We start from the raw sequence: 22,541 nt of genomic DNA on the forward strand, positions 1-22,541 counted from the left end.
TTGCCAAAAGGTGTAACTTGTCCTATTACCAAATATTTGAAGATGATGATGAGTCACAGACAGAGACAGCAAAAACACTGCAAAACATGTAAGCTGTCGGCCAGAAGGCCTTCTTCTGAAATAGACAACATACACATACACATTCGTACAAACACAGCTAACACACACGACCACTGTCTCTGGCCCCACCTGCCAAAGATTGTGGTCATGTGTATGCAAGCTGTGTGTGTGTGTGTGTGTGTGTGTGTGTGTGTGTGTGTGTGTTTCAGAAGAAGGCCTTCTGACATAAAGCTTATGTGTTTTGTAGTCTTTTTGTTGTGTCTGTCTGCAACTCAGTATCTCCAGTATATGGTGAGTAGTAATCTGTCCCTTTCATAATACTGACATTATTCCATCTTGGATTTTTCCATTTTTTAACAAATATTTGAAGATTGACAAAGAAGTGTCATATTTTAATTTTAGGAGGGACAGAAGGGTATTTTGAAATGATAAGCTGCAAGAAAACTGTTTCAGCAGAATTATTGTTTATAGCAATTTTGAGAACATTTTGTAATATATATCCACCCAACTGGAACTGATCATTTTCTTTGCAATTGCTAAAAAGGACTTACTAATTACTTGAGCAATGTTGTTTGTAATTTGTTTAGTCATTCTTTCATTATTGAATAAGATTTTAAAAAACAGAAAAGAATGTAATAGTTTCAGTGTAAAAATTTTTGCAAGAGCTCTATCAACTGTTGCAGTGGTATGACAATATAGCCTGTTGAAGGAGACAATTATAAAATTGTGGAAGGAGACAGTTATAAAATTAATTAGTTATAAAATTATTGGCATAACTATTTAAGACGATAAAAATTTTCACAGCTTGTTGATAATGTACTATAGAGATATTTTTCTTTTGTTGATTTGAAATAGTAAATTTATTTTGCACTTGTATAATTTTTCAGACCTTACTCTTTTCGTGGGACTGAAGAACCACAGTTACTGCGTAAAAACCAAATGGAAGACAATTTGAATTTGAGCTTATCAGCAATTATTTGCTGTCGCCAAAAGGAAGGATTTTCTATTAGGGTAATTACTTTCAAATATTGTAAATTTATCCGTTAATAAAGTAGCATTCCTTCATATGCTACACTAACAAAGAAACCATTCTGCTTTGCCATTTTGCCCAAATAAAAACTGAGGACGAACCTGGAGACTTCAAAATGTTCAGTCAGATATGAGTGATGAGGAGGGAGGAGTGTAGGGGAGGAAGTTGGTCCAGTGGGAAAATAATTCATGTGTTAATTGCAACCTTAAGAGTTGTGTGTGGGGGGGGGGGGGGGCAGAGGAGGATTTATGAATATGGCTGTGTAAACCTTCTGTATTATAGATAAGCCAAAGACAAGATGTTAATTTGTTTTTTGATATCATCAAGCTCTTTCATGACATGTCATTACTAGTACAGCAGTCAAAGTTGTTTGAAACCAGAAGTAAATGTGCACCACTGACACTAATTTAAGGGTAAATGTCATCAGTAGCAATATAATCTGGGTAGATGTGGGTGAGGAGGGGGAAGGATACTGCGGTAGGGGTGAGGGAGATGTTGCACTACTGTGGGAGTGAGCAGGGATGTGGTGGGGGCAGGATAGGGCTCCATGGTATAAGGCTGTAGTTTTTGGTGCACAGTGAGTGAAGGACAGTTCTCACTATAGAAAATAGTGTCTAAACTTCAGCTTGTGTAAACAGTCTGTAACTGTTCAAGACCGTCATTCTCATCATCTTCCTCTTTGTTCATAAACTCAGCCTGGACAGACCCCGAGACTACAGTGAATGAGAGGAGCATTTAAGATGACTGGTATCATTAATCCCTGGAATGATATGTGGCCTATCAAAAAGTATAATCAATCAGTTTAAAGTAGGCATGGGGGAAGATGTGCTTTTGTTGGAGCGAGCCAGAATGTGGTGGGAACAGGATAAGGCTGCTAGATGCAGATATTGGAGGCTGTGCTGGGGTAGGGGGAAGGCAAGAGACTTAGAGAAGGGGAACAGACTAGTAGGTGCATTGTTGGAATGGAAGACATGAGTAGTGCTGGGAAGGGGGTGGAGAATGGAGTCAGTGAAGGTTAAGGCCAGGGGCTTCATGAGAACGAAGGATGTGTTGTAGGGGAGAGTTCCCACCTGTGTGATTCAGCATAATTGGTGTTGGTAGGAAGGATCCAGATGGCTATGAAGCAGTCACTGGAGTGAAACACTTCTTGTTGGTAAGTGTGTTCAGCAACTGGGTGGTCCATCTGTCTCTTGGCCACAGTTTAGCAGTGGCCGTTCATGAAGATGTTCAGTTCATTAGTCTGGTCAATATTTGGGTTTTAAATAAAAAAAGCACCTGATGTTCAAACATGCATTTTTATAAATTATTTGATGGCTGTTACTAGTCACGTTCCAAAAAGTTAAGTGTAATAGGTCTGCAAAGCAGGGTTTGTCAGCTGCGAGGGGATGTGGGAAGGCTTGCTGGAGGCTCTTGTAGAGGTGGTGGATAGTAGTAGTCCAAGGATGGGGCAGGGGGCAAACAGATTGGGGAGTTTTTTGATGTGGTGTGGTATTTTGCATGGTACTCTAATTCCTGTAGGGCAAGAGTTTCAGTCCAGGAGATGAGATGTAGTAATTTGGGATTGCAGAACAGGAGAAGTTTATGGATGGAGAGGAAGTGTTGTAAGGAGGTTTGGGCCCAATTTACAGGGTTTAACAGGACTAGGTTGGCGAAAACTATCGACTGACAGAATTTGAACACAGAGGAATTGTGGAAGGAGGGGTTCCAGTCAGAGATTCATAATATGATTTTCAGGCCATTGACGAGATTCCATGAGCCAGACGATATACAGAGGAATAGTGCATGGGACTAGGGTCTGCCTGGGGATAGGAAAACATTTCTGTATTGGCAAAGATGGAAGGAGCAAGGGTCAACAGTGGAGGATAAATAAATGCTTATTAAAAATATGTGGGGAAAGGAAAAAATAACAAAACGATGAGATGAGTGAGGTATGGGGAAAGAGGTGGGACCTGAGGGAGTGAAGCCAAAAGCGAAAGACAAAAATGAACTAAAATCACCCTAAAAACACAATGAGATCAAAAAGAAAAATAAATAAAAAGACGATAATAGTGGGATGCAGGTTGGTGGGGGGATATGTGTGAAGAAAGGGGATAGGAGGTGTGACTGGATTAAGTGTGTCAGTATGTGTGTGCTGGACTAAGGGAAGAGGAAGAGGGGGGGGGGGGAGTCGTGATGGTTAGATACATGTTCAACAAAGTATGTGTGGCACAGGATGGTAAGGAAAGCAACACATTAAAATACATGAGTATGAGGGAGGAGAAGTGATCAATTTTGTGTAGAAATAATTATATCAGTGGGAAGACTGGGACATAAGATGCTGCACCAACAATCCACATGGTCATATAGCTGTGTGTTGCAGATCGACGAGACTGTCAATACAGTGTGGCTTGGAAGTAAAGGCATGTGCAGTTCGGAATGCGACAGAAAACACTGGAAAGTAGAGAAACAAAAGAATGGACATTGAGTATAGTAATATGTTACAGAATAGCAATAAAGAAAAACAGCACTGGATTGTGGTATGGTATCGAAGGAATGCTGTTAGTCAACATCAAATAATGAGAAGTCAAAGATAAAAGGACCTTCTTCACATATAGAAGATGTGCATGTGAGCGCGCACACACACACACACACACACACACACACACACACACAGACAGAGAGAGAGAGAGAGAGAGAGAGAGAGAGAGAGAGAATTACTCACTCACAAATGGCTGCTGTCTACAGCCACTTGGGTCTGACTACACCTGCACATGACCTGAGCACAATCCAGGGTGGGTTGTTGGGTAAGGAGGAGGCATGGGGCACAGAGGGGGAGGGATAGCATTGGGGGGGGGGGATGTTGTGCTGCTGTTGGAGTGGGGAGGCATGCGGAGTGGGCAGGATAGGGCTGCTGGTTGCAGAGATGGGAGGCTGCGCTGGGAGAGGAGGTAGGGGAGAGAGGAGAGGAGAGGCATAGAGAGGAGAAAAGACTAGCAGGTGCATTGGTAGAATGGAAGGTGTGGGTAGTGCTGGAATGGGAGCAGAGAAGGAAGTAGAGAACAGGTGCTAATGAAGGCTGAGCCAGGTGTGTTACGAGAATAAAGGAGATGTTGTAGGGAAAGTTCCCACCTTTGCAATTCAGAAAAACTGGTGTTGGTAGGAAGGATGGCACAGGCTGGGATGCAGTCATTGAAGTGAAGTGAAGCACATTTTGTTGGGCTGGGTGGTCCAACTGTCTTTTGGCCACAGTTTGGCAGTGACACTTGGAAGTAATCCAGTTATAGTGTTTTAGTGAAAATGATAGTATTGTAGAAAACATGTTTGACATTGTATTGTAGTATGTGTTGTTATTTTGTATGAAGAATTTATTTCTGAAAAATGTAGCCACTGCTTGGTAATTCATTTATCAAAAATTATCACTTGTGAAAATGCATTTTTGTTCGTTCTTCTTCTTCTTCTTCTTCTTCTTATTTGTATGTCCTCTAATTCTCAAAAATTCAAAACTTTCAACTGTGTTAACATAGACTTTTCTTACATATTCATAGCCATCTATGATAAATTGATATTTATAGCATTGTCATTACTTTTGTCAAACTTTAGCAACAACAAATAAATAGTCAAATGATTATACCTTTGGAGTCCATACATTGAAATCCATAGAATGGTCAGTTTGGATCTGAACATTTGGATTTATTACACTGAAATCCATGGGACAATCTTCAGTTCAGATCTGAACATATGATCCAGGGAAAAGCATTCCTTCATCTGGAACTTAAAAACATTTTGAAGGTGTGAGAATAGAATAGAAAAGGAAGAATTATGCCAATATAGGAACTATTGGGTTGGTGCATAATTTCATAGCATTTTTCCATAAGTTTAAAAAACGCATCAGATGCACGTAACAGAGACTTCAGTCATCAACAGTATATTTACAACAGTGTGCCAATGCTGGGGTAACTTTTTGATTATACAGCTGTTGAAATCAAATGGTTTTCAGCTGAAGAACTTGTCAAGCCATGTTCATAGCATATTTTCATCCAGAAAGGAAGTTCCTTGAAGGTTGTTTGATAGAGAGCAGAAAAGGTGAAAATCTGAGAGTGCAAGTTGAAGTGAATAAGGTGGGTGCGGAATGACTTCCCAACCCAACTCCTATATAGTGTTTTTTGTCAGTCTAGCAGAATGTGGGAGGGCATTATTGTGGAGTAACATCGCTTCATGCAGTCTTCCTGGTCGTTGTTGTTGGATTGCGTTTGCAAGACATCTCAGTTGTTGACAGTAAATATCTTCAGTTATGGTTACACCTCAGGGAAGAAATTTGTAGTACATTGCTGTTCCACCAGATGCAAAACATTATCTTTTGTGGATGTTGCAGGTCTTTGTTGGGGAACCTGCTGCTTTGTTTGGGCTCAGTGATTCCTTTCTTTCCCTTATGTTAACATAACAACACCTTTTCTCATCACCATTAATGATACAGCATAGGAATGATCAATGTTGTTCACAAGCAAACTGATAACAAGCAAGCAGAGATGTGCATATGGCCACTGCCTGATTTTTTTAAAAAAAAGAGCATGTGTACCCATACACCTGATTTTTGAACCTTGTCTATTGCATGCAAATGTTGTACAATGGTGGAATGATCACAGTTTATCAGATTTGCCAAGTTCTTGAGTACCATGATGTGGATCATTGTGGCTTAATGTGTTTAAATGATTTTCATCAAATCCCAAAGGCCTTCCTGAATGTGGAGAGTCACTAATGTCTAAATGATCCTCCTTAAAATGAGAAACCTCTTTTCTTGCTGTGCTCTTTCCAGTAGCATTATTCCCATATATGGCGCAAATGTTTCTAGTTGCCTCTGCTGCTGTCACCCCTCTATTGAACTCAAACAGAAGAATATGTTGGAAATGTTCAGATTTCTCAACTGGGCACTCTATTTTCTAGCATCCACAGCTCCTCTCATTATCTCCGAATGACAGTATGTAAACTGAAATAGCAACAGTGAACTACAAATAGACAATGACAATCAATAAATAAACTTATAGAAACGAGGAGAGCGTGCAAAACAAAAATGCTATGAACTTACGCACCAACCTAATATATCAGCATTCATCTCAAGACCCTTAGAGTTTATACACACACTAAACCAAGTGTGCTCTGTGTCATGTTTCATGTAAAAGTTAGTAGACTCCCATTCTTACCTTTTATGCAAAATTCTGATTTTTGTTTTCAATTTTAGGCAATTAATATCTGTGAAAGTCATTTGGAGATACATCTTGTTCTTCCATGGAAAAACTATATTTATCTTGAGTACGTCCTCACTACTCAGTGGCCTATTAGTCCAGTTACGAGCACACCTATACATTATCGCATTAACATTGAAGGTAATTGCCTTGTATGTTTTACCATCATTGTTTTGTAATACAACATTTTCTTAATATTGTGCATTTCTTAAACACATTGTGTAATTAGTCAGACCATATACTACTGTTATGTCTCATATGTCTTTGTTTCTCTTTTTTATTACTTTATCTTTTGTTAGTCATTTTATGTTAATTACTGTATGAAGATAAGGTACATGCTGTTTCATTATGTAGACCATTTACATAATTTTATTTCATTTATTAATATACTCTGTCACAGATGACAGAGAGTTGCATTGAAATGGTACAATGTTTTTGAAACTCTTATTTAATACCTTCACGTTTGCTGCTATGTATCAACTTGTGTATAAAAAAGGCTGGGTGGAACACAATGTTGGACCATAATGTTAATATTTTTTGTATTTTAATTTTATTAATAATACAGTTAGTGCTTGGCGATGCCTTTCATTGCATTATTAGTAAGTTTTGTTGATGAATGGGGGACCAAGACAGTCTTTTCACCTCTTGTGTTCCTTGTATCTGTATTGGTCATGGAGTAGTATGTTGAGGAGAGTCTGCTGCCCACCTGCTTGCCACTTCTGTGTGGTGTTACAGTGCTACTTGAAAGTTCACACATCTGTACATCTTGCCACATTCAAGAGGTTTTGCAAAATGTGGAGAATATCCTTTGGTTTGCTAACAGACAGGTAGGTTAGGACTGTGAACCACAACAGTAATGGATGTGATTGAAGTGTTGTGAAGGGCTGGAGAGAAGGCAGAACAAAGAAAGATAAGGGTTTAATGTCCAGTCTACTATGTGATCATGAGAGCTGGAGCACATCCTCAAATTGTGTAAGGATGAAGTAGGATGTCAATCATCACGATATTGGCAGTAAGCAATTTGAGGAACCCTATGGTGCATATGAATCTGGATGACTAGATGAGGATTTGCACCACCAACAGTATCCAAGTCTCTAATGAAGCCTAGTAATATCTATATTGTTGCCCCACTGTTCACTTTGGCATGTTTTGGGTCACCTATTATCTTAATTAGTGCAGCGTTTGTGCTGTGGAGATTATGAAAACTGGATTGATGTTTACCATATAGATTCAGTGTGCTTAAGTATTCATTTAACAATATATTCCAAGACTTTGGATACAGTAGGTTAAATGGAGATCCTCTGACTTAGTCCGTTGGGGGGGGGGGGGGGGGCGGCTCCCTCGTTGATAAATTTCCTTCTCAGTAGATCATTATTATTATTATGGTTGCTTACTTTGCTTCTTCTGGACTGTTTTTGCTCACTCATTTTGGTTAACTCAAATTTGGTCCCTGCTTCTGGGTGTGCCTGCCATTCTTCCAAATTTTACAGTTGTGTGGACCATGAAGGGAATGTCACCCAATGTTATCCACATTCTGTCCACTGTGCAGTCCTATATTAAGCACCTCTGCTACATCTGTATCTACATCTATATACATTACAAGCCACCACATGGTGCATGGCAGAGGGTACCTTGTATCACTGCTAGTCATTCCCTTTCCTGTTCCTCTCATAACTGGAGTGAGTGAGAGAGAGAGAGAGAGAGAGAGAGAGAGAGAGAGAGAGAGAGACACCTGTCAATATGCCTCCTTACAAACCCTAATTTCTCTTCTCTTATCTTTGTGTTTCTTAAGTAAGATGTGCATTGGTGACAATAGAATTCTTTGGACTCAGTTGCAAATTCTGGTTCTCAGAACTTTCTCAATAGTGTTCATGCAAAGAACATTGTCTTTCCCCCAGAGATACCCATTTGAGTTAATGGAGCATTTCCATAATACTTATGTATTGATCAAACCTACCGTTAACAAAACTGGCACCACATCAATGAATTACTTCAATGTCTTTCTTTAATCCAACCTGGCGGGGATCCTGGACACTTGATCAGTACTCAAGAAGGGGTACACAAGTATTCTATTCATGGTCTCTTTATAGATGAGCTACACCTTCGTAGTATTCTGGCAATAAACGATAGTTGCTCATTCACTTCCCTACAATTGACCTTATTTGCTCACTTCATTTAATACTAGCTGCGTGAAGTGGCCACGCGGTTTGAGGCGCCATGTCCCAGATTGCGCAGCCCTTCCCGCCGGAGATTCGAGTCCTCTCTCGGGCATATGGGTGTGTGTGTTGTATTAGCATAAGTTAATTAAGTACTGTGTAAGTCTAGAGACCAATGACCTCAGCAGTTTGGTTCCTTAGGCATTCACACACATTTGGACATTTCATATTGCTTTGCATTATTATGCCAAGATATATAATGGATATGATGTGTCAAGTAGCACAGTGCTAATATTGCCTGAAACCTACAAGGTTGTTTTTTCTACACATCTGCATTATCTTCACATCTTTTTCTGTGCTTAGAGCAAGCTGCCATTCATTGCACCAAATAGAAATCCTGTATTGTCGTTCTGTATCCTCCTACATTCATTCACCAACAGTGCTTTCCTGTACACTGCAGCATCATCAGCAAATAGTCACAGATTGCTGCTCACTGTATCTGTCAATCATTTATGTTTATGGAGAACAAGAGTGGTACTATCACACTTCTCTGGGGCACTTCTGTTGATACCCTTGCCTGTGATGAACACTCACCATCCAGGACAACATACTGGGTTCTATTACTTAAAAAGTCTTCAAGCCATTCACACATGTGATAAGCTATTTCATATATTTAGATATTTGTTAACAATATGTAGTGAGGTATTGTGTCAAATGCTTTTCATAAATCTGTGGATATGGAATCTGCCTGATGCCCTTCATCCATGGTTTCCAGGAGAAGAGGGCAAGTTAAGTTTCACATGAGCAATGCTTTCTAAATCCGTTCCCATAAGTGGACAGAATATTTTCTGTCTCGAGGAAATTTATTACTTTCAAACTTAAAATATTCTCAAAAATTCTGCCGCAAACTGACATGGAGGGTATTGGTTTGCAGTTTTGTGGATCTACACTTTTACCCTTATAATATACAAAAGTCACCTATGCTTTTTATATGTAGCTTTTGCTAAGTGAGAGACTCATGATAAATGCAAGCTAGTGAAGGGGCCAGTGCTGAAAAGTTCTCTCTGTAAAGCTCAATTAGGATTCCATCCAGACCTGGTGACTTATTTGTTTTCAACTAGAATTTCTGCACAATCCTAATGCGTGGATGAGGTTTTAAATGTGAAATTTAAAACTTCAGCTTCCCATTTGAAGTCTTTTATTGCCACACCAAGCTTGTTGAGGACTGACTGAATAGAAGCCTTTGACCTGCTTAGTGATTTTACATAGGACCAGAATTTTCTGTTATTCTTGACAAAAATTTTACTTACGTACAATGATGGAAGTTGTATGCTTCATGCATTGATCTTTTTATAGACACACAAATTTCTATTAATTCTTGCCTGTCAAAATTTGTGCATTCTTTTTTAAACAGAGAGTTCAGCAATCTCTCTTTTTCTCCGCATTTACTGAATTTAATTGTTATGCCACGGTGGGTCTTATCCATCCTTAATCCTTACTCAGCAAATACTTTTCTAGATGATGATGATATTTTGTTTGTGGGACACTCAAATGTGTAGTAATCAGTGCCCGTACAGATTTCGAATCCCCTGTCCCTGGACAGAGAAAATCCCCAACCTGGCCGGGAATCGAATCTGGGACCCTGTGATTCAGAGGCAGCAGTGCTAACCACTAGACCACGAGCTGTGCACACTTCTCTAGAGGAAATTATGTCCATTTACTGTCTTAAGTGGGATGCTAACAACTGCTTATCTGCTCTTTGGAGCATAAAAACACTCCAAGCCTTCTTGATGAATTGACTTTCTTAATAACCATCATTGCTCTGATGGTTTCACGATTATCAATACCTGTCTGTATACTGACATAGTCAATAAGTTCAGGCCTGTTTGTAAGTACAAGGTTTGTCAATTACCCACACAGTTGCAGCCCCTTGTTGGTGCCAAGGGATATGTGCCTATTGAGTTTGGGACAAGGGGACGCCAAACAATGGTTGCCATTGCTGGTCAACCTTTGTTATGCCAGGGTAACATCCATAGAGAGCCTCTGGTTGGAGTTGTTGACACCATAGACCACTGTAGATGATCTGCAGTTAACAGGGTCAAACTTACTTGCACTGCTAGTTACAAGATCCCCATAGCCTCAACAGAGGGAATAGATTGTTTGACTGTAGTGTTCAAGGCTATTGAGTGGACGTGGTAAGCAGGAGATGGGCATCCAGGTGTGAACTGTAATTAGGTGAATAAGAACACGATACACGTGTGTTCAGAGAAAATAACTTGGCTTTATTGCCATAATTCTACCACTAAGGGTACAGAAGAGTGAATTTATGTCACCTGGAAACTGCTGCCAGACAGGCAGAGGACATGGTGTCCTAAAGAGGAGCAGAATGGTGTGACTAAATAGGACTAGGGCTGACTGAGAAGAGAGTGAGCAGTTGGAACTGCGGCCTGCTCACCAGTCTCCCCCGTGTCCTCCACATTACCATTACCACCCCTCTGAATGGTTGTTGGAGGTGCTTTAGATGAGGATGCCTCCCAAGTGATGCTCTCAGAGATGTCACCTCATCAGCAGTACCTACTGTGAGAATCTTTTCACGGGAAGTGAGCATGGGTAGGTGACAGTATCTAGTCATATCCAATGGTATGCTGGCTCTACAGACAAGCCTTTCTATGTTGTACAGTGAACAATAATTGAAAAATTAAAATTTTTAAACATTGAATAAATAAAATTCCTTTTCCACTCTGTCTGGCTGTCCATCATGCACAGTAGGAAGGTGTGGCCCATTTCCACACCAGCAGATTCAAAAGAAATTGTGAGAAATGCTTCCTCAGTATGTCGTTTACCCAAATGGATGGTGAATCCTTTGTGTTGGAGATTTTGAAGAAAAATTTTGGAAATTGAGCTTGCACAAAAGTACTTGGTCCATGCACAGAAACAAGTTTTTGTCCTGACTCTGGGTGATTCCATCCCTTTGTTTGAAGGCTGTCACCTCTGTTGACTGTTGCCTGTTGACACGTGCACTTGGACCAGTCTCATTGCTGTCATTCTACTACACAGCATGCCAGTGCATTCTTCTTACATCATAGGTGCAAATAAGATTGTTCAGAACCAGGTGCCATTAAATTTGTGCTGGAAGAGTCAAATGAGAAAGCAGAAATCTCATTAAAATGTGTACTGGAGATGGTTGCAAGATAATGAAGAGGGAAGAGGAAAACATAACAAAAACTTCCCAAGGCTTCACTACTTGAGAAAAGATGCCAAAGGAGGAGGAGAAAATTTTTTATTTAGATAACATTGATATTCCATCCAACTCTATGTAAGTAGAACATAGTGCTTGGTCACTCACACTGGCAGTAACACAGAGACTAGTGGAACAAGTATGTGCTTCCAGAGGTAAACGATGGCAGAGTTCATGAAGTGAACAGCTGTTTTTGTTGTGGTCTTCAGTCCAGAGCAGTGGTTAGCACACTGGACTCGCATTCGGGAGGACGACGGTTCAATCCCGTCTCCAGCCATCCTGATTTAGGTTTTCCGTGATTTCCCTAAATTGTTTCAGGCAAATGCCGGGATGGTTCCTTTGAAAGGGCACGGCCAATTTCCTTCCCAATCCTTCCCTAACCCGAGCTTGCGCTCCGTCTCTAATGATCTCGTTGTCGACGGAACGTTAAACACTAACCACCACCACCATCAGTCCAGAGACTGGTTTGATGCAGCTCTCCATGCTACTCTATCGTGTGCAAGCTTCTTCATCTCCCAGTAGCTACTGCAACCTACATCCTTCTGAATCTGTTTAGTGTACTCATCCCATGGTCTTCCTCTATGATTTTTACCCTCCACGCTGCCCTCCAATACTAAATTGGTGATCCCTTGATGCCTCAGAATATGCCCTACCAACCGATCCCTTCTTCTAGCCAAGTTGGGCCACAAATTTCTCTTTTCTCCAATTCTATTCAATACCTTCTCATTACTTATGTGATCTACCTATCTAATCTTCAGCATTGTTCTGTAGCACCAGATTTCAAAAGCTTCTATTCTCTTCTTGTCTAAACTATTTATCGTCCACATTTCACTTCCATACATGGATGGCTACACTCCATACAAATACTTTCAGAAATGACTTCCTGACATTTAAATCTAAACTTGATGTTAACAAATTTCTCTTCTTCAGAAACGCTTTCCTTGCCATTGCCAGTCTACATTTTATATCCTCTCTACTTCGACCATCATCAGTTATTTTGCTCCCCAAATAGCAAAACTCCTTTACTACTTTAAGTGCCATTTCTTAATCTAATTCCGGCAGCATCACCCAATTTAATTCGACTACATTCCATTATCCTCATTTTGCTTTTGTTGATGTTCATCTTATATCCTCCTTTCAAGACATTGTCCATTCCGTTCAACTGCTCTTCCAGGCCCTTTGCTGTCTCTGACAGAATTACAATGATCGGCAAACCTCAAAGTTTTTATTTCTTCTCTGCTAACCCAAAGTAAAGTTCAGAGCATAGCAGAAGTCATCATAAGCATACACAAATGTTCAGGGAGCAGTATGAATCAAAAATGTAAACAGTGTATTAATCTACAAGACGCATCTATGATGTCAATGAGCTGGCAAAACTAACTGGCAAGTGAGGTTCCACAGTATTTACAGGCACTCTCTTGTCAGTGGATGGCTCCACTTGTAGCTGTGGCTGTGGCAGTACCTCTTGTAGTAGCCAGCTGTGGCCGGAGTATGTAACTGGGTACCTCTGACATGTCCTCCATATCAATACTCATGCTGGGCTGGGAATCTGAAACACTGACAAGTACTAAACACCTTCCCCCCTTTAATCAGCAGATAGAGCCAGCCCAACCTATGCGGACTTCATTGAGGAAAGGGGGAAGAGAGGTACCAGAATTCCTGCCAAAGGTTCTTACGCTAGTTCCTTCATGTGGTCAACCAGCTCAGATGCCTGTGCAGTCTGTAGGATTTCGGGTGATTGATGGGTTCTGGAGTGCTATTTAGTCCTGTCTGCAGGGGTGTGGGTGCCAGCTGTGACTCCACCTCCATCGATTGTGAAATGTGGGGTCGTTGGTTTTGGTGGGAGCTGGAAGTGGGTTATTGAGTGGAAGTGGTTCCACCTCCATTGGCTTCCATCACTTGTCACTGTTGATTCCCTGTCAATGCCTAAGATGAGGTTGGAGATTTTAGTGGTAACAGGCAAGGTGTTGGACACGTTTGTTCTGGGCACAGTTGTGTAGATGTAGCCCAGATGGCAGCTGTGGGAAAGGGTGGTGGGATACATCTCATTGTGACCTGTGCTGATTTTGATGACTAACTAGAAGCTCCTGGCCAGCCACAACCTCAAACATTTGTGCCCCCTATTGCGGATGATGATGTCTGTGGTCCACCTGGGATCGTGGCCAAACATGCAAGCCCAGACAGTAGAGGCAACATAGTAGTACAGCTGTGTGCATGGACACTGGACACACCAAGTCATGTGCAGCAAATTGAATAGGGTACAGCATCTGCACTTGCATAAATTTTCAGTTGAGCTACGTCCATTTACGGGGATGAACTGGTAAGTGGCATGGAAGCTGGTGAGTACTTCCTTTGAGTTAGTTGTCATCATTATCTTGTGCCTCTGCAGTCTGATGGTCCTAACATTCACTCAGCTTCCAAATTGGATGAGGGATGGAAAGGAGCAGTGGTCATGTGCTCAATGGTGTTGCACTGACAAAAATCCTGAAACACAGATGCCATGAACTGAGAGTCATTGTCGAAAATCAGGGATGGAGGTGCCCTTCTATTGGAAATATGATAGAGAGGGCACGGATGGTAACTACTATGGTAGTGGTAGCTATCCATACCATATATGGAAAGTTAAGAGAGGGCATCAACAACCTAGTAACCACATTGCTCCCCAGAATGGTCTTGTGAAATCAACATATGCTCTTTGCCAAGGGTGTTCATAGATGAAATGCTGTGCTGGGGCTGCTTGCGGGCACAGACCTGGCAGGTCTGATTGGTATGTTCTGTGATGGTGTCAACACTAGGCCAGTACACTTGATGCCTTGGTATTGTCTTCATTCTACACATTCTCCAGTGTGAAATATGGAGGAGCTTCAGTATGTGGGGCTGGAGCATGGGAGGAACTACCATCCAGCTTTCAGAATTGTCCCTGGCTAACAATGTGACATCATCAGTGACATTAAGCATGTACCGTAATGAGAAACAGATGCACAGTGCTGGACTGGTGTCCTTAGGCAGGTACCCTGGCCATCCCTGCCATACAGAGCCAACAGCCTGTAGAGTAGTCAATCATGGCCTGTTTCTTTAATTAGGAATTCATCTAGGTTGTGCCACTGATTTGCATCTAAGGCAAAACACAGTGATTTTTGCCTACCAAACTCAGCATCTGGACCACATGGCAAGTGGGAAAGTACTGAATGGTGGGCCGATAATGAAACTCATAGGTGTAGTTACTCAGGAATAACGCCCACTGTTGCAGCTGCTGCACCGTCTTATCAGAGAGTTTTAAATGGGGAGTGAATAACAGAATGACGGGCTTGTGATCAGTGATCAGCTGAAACTTAATACCGTAGATATATATGTGAAACTTCTTGACACTGTATATGATAGCAAACGCCTCCTTCAAAATTTGTGAAAAACTTCCTCTGTGCTACATTTAATATTTTAGATGCAAATGCAATGGACTGTTTTGTGCCATCAATGTATTTGTGGGACAACACTTCACCACTGCCACAATCCAATGCGTCGGTGGCAAGCATTAAGCGTTTCAAGGATGGAGTTTTGCTATACAAGGGGCTGAACTAAGGCCCTTTAAAGTAGCAATTCAGCTTTCTGGCAAGGCAATCTGTGACCACATAAATTTAACTGCAGTTTTTTTGTACAATTGATTAAGCAGACGGAAAGTCTATGTCACATTGAAAATAAATTTCACATAATAATTTATTTTGCTTAGGAATGATTGTAGTTTATTGAGGGCTTTCAAAGCTTGTATGTTACTGATCGTCCCCCCCCTGATACTGTGTGGGTGTGAGCCCTTCTTTACTTAATATCTGCCCCATGTGCTTCACCCTTCGCTCAAAGAAACTACATTTGTCAAGGCAATAATACAGACCACAGACATGGAACTGCTCAAACAACATCCGTAGATTGTGCAGATGCTGCTGCCGCATGGCCCCAGTAATTAGCCAGTCATCTAAATAATTAACACAGTTGACGGTACTTTGGATGAGTTGCTCAAGGTATTTCTGAAACATCCCAGGAGTGCTTGGAACCCCAAATATCAATGTGTTTTAATGATACATGCCAAGCAGTGTATTACCGTATTTACTCGAATCTAAGCCGCACTCGAATCTAAGCCGCACCTGAAAAATGAGACTCGAAATAAAGGAAAAAAAAATTTCCCGAATCTAAGCCGCACCTGAAATTTGAGACTCGAAATTCAAGGGCAGAGAAAAGTTTTAGGCCGCACCTCCAAATCGAAACAAAGTTGGTCCATTGTAATATGAGACACAATTTAGGTCGAATGAAAGACGATACAGCTACAGTAGTTTGGTTCGAGTCGTAAGCTTAGCAGTTAAGCTTTACCAGGTAGCCATTGCTATGCGTCAGGCGCTCCGTCCGTATTTATATGGGTACCCTTCCTTTTTCACGTGCTTCGTCTGGTTTGAATCGATTGCTTATTTTGCTTTGATCTGATAAGTGCCGTTTTCTTTGTTATAGGTGTTTGTCACTCTAAGCTGAAAATGCATTACTGTACTGTGTCATGCATTGTTTGTCGCATTTTGATAGTGCGTGTTTACGGCCTGTCGCCGCTCGCGGCATGACTTGCTTTTGTGCGCGCTACCGCCGCTTAAAAAAAAGAGGAATCGTCTCATTAGCGAAACAATGGCAAGAGACTGCTATTTGTTGTTACTTACACGGCTGCTTTCTTTGATAATGATCAACAAGAACCAAATAATAGACTGCGTATGATAGAACATGTTCTGAACGAGAGTTTAGCGAAAATTTTTCTCCGTTTGAAAATCTTTGCGGCCGCTTCTTTAGTACATCAAATTCTGCACAGAAATTAGTCATCTTACATTTAAAATCTAGTCAGTTGCCGTGCTTCATTTCTGACTGTATCACTATTAGGCATAAGAATAATATGAATATAAACATGACACGATACGTATATTCTTCCGCGTTTGCTGTTGTCTCACTCTAGTTTCGTAGTTTATTAGGCAGACAGGATTTAAATGAGATAGCAGCAAACACAAAAGAATACATGGCAAAATGTTTATATTCGTATTATTCTTATGGTTCACATTTCATCAGGTTCCTATTAGCAACCATCTCTTCTCACAGGTAGGAAAAAACTCGGAACATAGAGTTGGCCATATTGACAAATATCCCTAACAGTCTTGCCAGTCGGATTTTCGTAGTGCATTGAAATTCTGCTACATTCGAAGATGAACAATACGGAATTTGTATTTACTTCGTTGGATAATGTATGAAAATGCAGTGGTCGAAACTCGGGGCGGAGAAAAAAAAAGCTCATCTTCTACCCCCCTTTTTTTTTTAATGATGCAGAGGTTTTGGCGCCAGTATTTATCTCTGTGCCCACAAAGCATGCTTGTGTAGCGCTACATATATTCGACGGCAGAAGTTAGTTGTGGCGGCACCTACCAACATTTTCAGAAATTCCGCTTGCTTTGCACTCGATTCTAAGCCACAGGCGGTTTTTTGGATTACAAAAACCGGAAAAAAAGTGCGGCTTAGATTCAAGTAAATACGGTAATCATTAAATACTGTTTTTTTTCTGATCATCTACAGGCAGTTGAAAGTAGGCATCAATGAGATTTATATTTGAAAAATAGTGGCCCCCTGCCAATTTTGCCAACAATTCCTTCAGCCAAGCAACTGGATACATATTGATGTTTACTTGAGCATTAATGGTAGACTTAAAATAAACCATAAATTCTAAGTGATCCCTTTGGATTATCATCTGTGATCCGTGGCATTGGCCATTGCTAGACAATACGGGGAATATTACTAAGATGCTCTGCAATCTATCCGGTTCCACTTTAACCTGATCGCAAATGGTGATAAGCACTCAATGTGCCCTACAATACTTGCGCTCTGCTGATTTCATTAAGGATATATGGACTAGGAAACTTGTTGCACAACCGACTGTAGGTTCAAAGAGTTGCTTATATTGCACGCATAAGGTATCAAGTTCTTTGTATGGTATCACAGTTGAAACTATATTCACTTGGTCTGAATGTGGAAACAACAAAGTACCAAAGTGTGAAAGCGAAAAATGTTCGTGGTCTTCCAAGAATTGATAACTAGCAGGTTTAGTTGCTGAGCTACAATTTTATACTTAGCTTGGACTACAATATGACCCCGCAACAGGATGAACTGGCCATTGGTACTCTGCACTGAGGGTACCACAGCTGTGCTGACCCCATGTGCCAATACGTATCCACATTAATCAGAGAGATGGCTGTGCCTGTGTCCAACTGGAAATCTGCCATTACTCCATTAATTTTCAGCTGCATCATGAGCTTTTGCATCCTGTCTGCTGCTGCTATGAACACCAGTGCATGCAGTGCACTGATGGATGTTCTTGTTATCATAGACCAGCCCAGGCAGACACTTGCTAGCTGCCCCAGTTTGTGCCATGCAAAACAGGTGCTATCACAGAAATGGCAGTGACTCCATTGCTGCTGCGGGTCACAATCTTCACACAATTTGATGGCACAAACGTTTCTGGGACACTTTGAAGTTGTCAAGGAGGGGCCTGTTGTATGAGCTTCCGATTGCTTTGGGACACATCAACAGCGAACAAAGTGCCTCTGTTTCTGTGCATCTGCGAATGATGAGATCTTCTGTTTTTTACTACGACGACGACGACGACAACGACTAAAAAAGTTAACACCAGAAGTATCGTGAAACGTGTGTGCAGAAGCTGTTACTTCATGAGCTTTGTAAATTTTTAGAATGTTGCTTAGAGTTGGATCAGATGACTGTAAAGCCTCTCACACTGTCTGTTCTGTCAGGGGCAAGATGCATAAGACTGTAACAAAGAGATGATTCCACATACAATATGCCACTCTGTTTATAGGAAACATCACACTGGTGTGCCAAGCCTTGCGAGTCAGCAGCCGATACCATGTAGGATTGTGCATATTGCTTACCGCACTGATTAAATTTGAGCCTAGTTGCAACTAGTTGCCAATACATGTCCACATTAATCAGAGACATGGCTATGCGTGTGTCCAACTGGAAATCTGCCATTACTCCATAAATTTTCACTTGCACCATGAACTTCTGCATCCTGTCTGCTGCTGCTGTGAACAACAAAATATGCTGTGTACTTGAACAGTTAGTTGTTGTGTTAATGTTCCTCTAACCATCTCATTGTTCAGCATCCAGTTATTGGCTGACATAATTTTTGACTATGTAGTGGTTGGTAATAATGAGCGTAAATATAACAGACGGCAAAAAAGAACAACAACAACAACAACAAAGTCCATAGCATAGCATAAGTTACTGTAGGCATATACAGTCAGTCTTGGGAGCAATCTGAATCAAAAATGTATTACAGGCGAGGTTAAACATTATACTAACCATGGCACATATCTAAGGTTCTAATGAATTAGCAAGGCTAACTGGCTAATGTGGGTCTGCAGTATTTACAGTCACACTTGTGTCAGAGGACAGCCTCACATGACATGCTTACGGTTGAAGCTGCAGCTGTGGCGGCACCTCATTAGGGGAGCAAGGTGTGGCTGGAGTATGTAGCTCAGGTATTTGTGACCTGCCATCTGTATTGATACTCAGGCTGGGTGGGGAATCCAAGTCACTGTTAAACTTACAAACAGGTTGTCAGGAGACTGCTATATATTATTTTGATATGACACATATTCTTTATTTTACATTATCAATATTGTTGGAAGAGACATTGTTCATTACATTTTTTACCACTTTTTTTTATGAGATATCGTTCTTGCAGCGTGTGGTTTGACTTGTTTTGCTTGTTGATTCTATTGATAATGTTTTTTTTTTTTTTTTTGGTACTTTAGTGAGAAATGATTGATATTGAACATCTACGTTTATCAGATTATTGTTCGTCCTGACATAACCGGTAAATGTGATTTACACTTCAGCTGTTGAATTGCACATACATTATCATATAGTGGTACACTACCATGCAGTGGTTGTTCACGATGGAGCCCTCACAACTACTGTTGTCCCTTCCCCTACCATATCAACTGTGCATTTACAGGCTAAATTATTTTGAGTGAACTCTAACAACAATTATCAAAATGCTAAATTACTTCATCCCAATTAAAATGATGACACCCTACTCAGTCACAGACATGGCTCTCATATTAGAAGGCTGTGACTTTCTGATCACTATAAAGTCTCACACGAGCCTCACACAGTCCGGGGTGTAAATTTTCATTGCGACCTCACATAACAGCCAGATGGAGAAACATATGCAAACTTGAAATAATGGGAGGGTGATCAGTTTGTCCACCACATTACAATATTTCCATTATATTCTCACCAGAGATGCCATATGTAAAATTCCCAAAATTATAGAGTAAATACTGAGATCCAACTCGCACCAGCTTGAGTTGATGATGGGACCATGTCATGCTTTAAACTTCTTAACATGTTGCCACAAGATCATTAAATATCCAAGGATGGCTGCATCTGATGAACAAAACTAGTCAAATAACTCAAAGAATACACATTCTGTTGTTGTTTATCTGTACCTGAAGTAATAATAATATTTGAAGGAAATTCTGTTTTTAATCTTATTGTGATTTCTATTACTTTTTTGTCACAAATATGTCCTGGTTTTGAAGTTCTGTGTATGTGGATCATGTGATCATCACAGTTACTGCTCATTTTAATTTTGCCGAAGTTTAAAATAATGGCTATGGGGCGATGAGTGTTTTAAGTTCTAAATTAACAAACACACATGATTATATTAATGGAGTCTTCTGTTGTTTATTCATAGAACAATCTCATACCTAAGCACGAAAAACAAAGAAATTGCATTTTGTTCCACTGATACATATTTATTACTATCTAGTCTTCAATTAGCAGTAAATATATTCGTGGAACAAGACACAGTTTGTGTACTTTTCACCTATAAATATTTTACCATACTTTCTGTTGCTAATTTTAAATTTTCTATTATATTATCTACTATATTGGAAATTTACAAGGGTCATTCAATTAGTAGTGCCCCCCATATTTTTAAAAAAAGCCATTAATATGCATAGACAAACCTCCTTGTTGGTGCTTCACATTTGAAGTTTGTTCTGTGCGCCAGTGAATTTTTGAACTGTTCTGCTAGATGGCAGAGCTGCAGAAAAAGAATCCGTGGTGAACATCCATAAATGTTTGTGTGCAGTGTATGGCGATGCTGCAGTTGATAGGATTACAGTTCGGCAATGGGTAAAGAAAGTTACAGCCTCAGGAAATGCAGAAACAGAGCTCCATGATCAGCTGTGCTCGGGACGTCCTGTCACAGGCACTGTTCTAGACATGCTGAATTGTGCGGATGCCATTATTTGTGCCGACCAGCGCATCACAACTCGACAAATGGCTCTACAGTTGTCAGTCAGCATTGGAAGTGCATCTGCAATGATAGAGACTCTCGGATGTTCAAAGAGGTGTTCACGATGGGTTCAATGAATACTCACAGCAGACCACAAGATTCAAAGAAAGGTCATTTCATCTGAATTGCTGGAACATTTTGAGACCGACAGCGAGGCCTTTCTGTCATGGATCATTACAGGACACGAAAGCTGGATGCACCACTTTGTGCCAGAAACAAAAAGATAGTCCATGGAGTGGCATTGTCCTCATTCATGACAAAAGAAGATATTCAAGACAACCCCTCTGCCAGAAAAGTCATGGTGACAGTCTTCTGGGATTGTGATGACGTCATTCTCGTGGATGTGATGCCAAGAGGCTCAACCATCAATTCAGAGACATACACGAAGACTCAGAATAAACTCGAGAACCATTTCAGACATTTTCAATTGGACAAGAACCCAGCAGAAATCTTGCTCCAACATGATAATGCACATCCACACACAAGTCTTAGAACCCGGGAATACATCGCTAAAAGGGGTTTCACATCATTGCTTCATCCACCCTACAGTCCAGACCTGGCACTTGTGGACTTCCATCTCTTTGGACCGCTTAAAGATTCTCTATGGGGAACACACTTTGAAGATGATGAGAGTGTCAGTCATGCAGTGAAAAGATGGCTATGCCTACAGGACAAGAGCTTTTACCAACACGGAATACATACTTTTCTATGTTGGCGTACAGCCATAGATTGTGATGGAGACTATGTAGAAAAATAGGACAAGGACAAGACATGTTGATGTATATTGTCACCAAATTCTGTCTCTTAATAAATATGTTCTGAGGGGGGAAAAAATTGTGGGTCATTACTTATTGAACGACCCTCGTAGATGTTACATGGTGATGAACTGTACAAAGCACCTATATTATCTTTATTTTCATTTTTCTGTTGCAGCACCATATGAATTCCTACATGATGTCACATGCCTTGTTAAGAAGGAGTTTAAATCTCCATATCGACAAGCTGTAGTATCGAGATTTTGGGCCACGTTCAAAAGTTTGGGAGTGTCTGATCAAATATTAGTTCATCTTAACACTTTCCTCAGTAATTCTACTGCATATGTAGTACCTGAGAGCATACGCAGTGGTATGCCTGTATTTTATCTTCCACCGAATTCGTGCAGCCCTTCTCTAACTTCTAGGTAAGAAGTGCATGCTATTACTTGCAGAATGTAGCCCTATGTATTAGTTTTATCTAAGATTAACTAAAAGTAGAGGGATATGATCCAAATTTCATCTGGAAGGTGCAGCTGCAACAGTGAAATTGGGGGAGAAAAAAAGGAGAGGTGTCATAAAATCTAAATTAGCATTGCAGGTTTGTTGCTCAGAAGAAGAAGAAGAAGAAAGTAATGGAGAAAAATAGTAAACCAATAATTATAATGGGTGAAGGGTTGGGGTAGTGTGTCATT

At 40.6% G+C, this 22,541-nt stretch overlaps 1 protein-coding gene across 1 annotated transcript in view; it reads left to right on the forward strand.

Moving 5' to 3' along the window:
• Positions 1–22,541, forward strand: part of LOC126249194 (KICSTOR complex protein SZT2-like) — a 706,154-nt gene that overhangs the window by 83,427 nt on the left and 600,186 nt on the right. The window contains exons 10-12 of the mRNA XM_049950848.1: positions 948–1,071; positions 6,306–6,450; positions 22,028–22,274. Coding sequence (XP_049806805.1) covers positions 948–1,071; positions 6,306–6,450; positions 22,028–22,274 — 516 coding nt within the window. The remainder of the gene's footprint in view (positions 1–947; positions 1,072–6,305; positions 6,451–22,027; positions 22,275–22,541) is intronic.

Source organism: Schistocerca nitens, chromosome 3 (genome assembly GCF_023898315.1).
Source record: "Schistocerca nitens isolate TAMUIC-IGC-003100 chromosome 3, iqSchNite1.1, whole genome shotgun sequence".
Lineage (NCBI taxonomy): Eukaryota > Metazoa > Arthropoda > Insecta > Orthoptera > Acrididae > Schistocerca > Schistocerca nitens.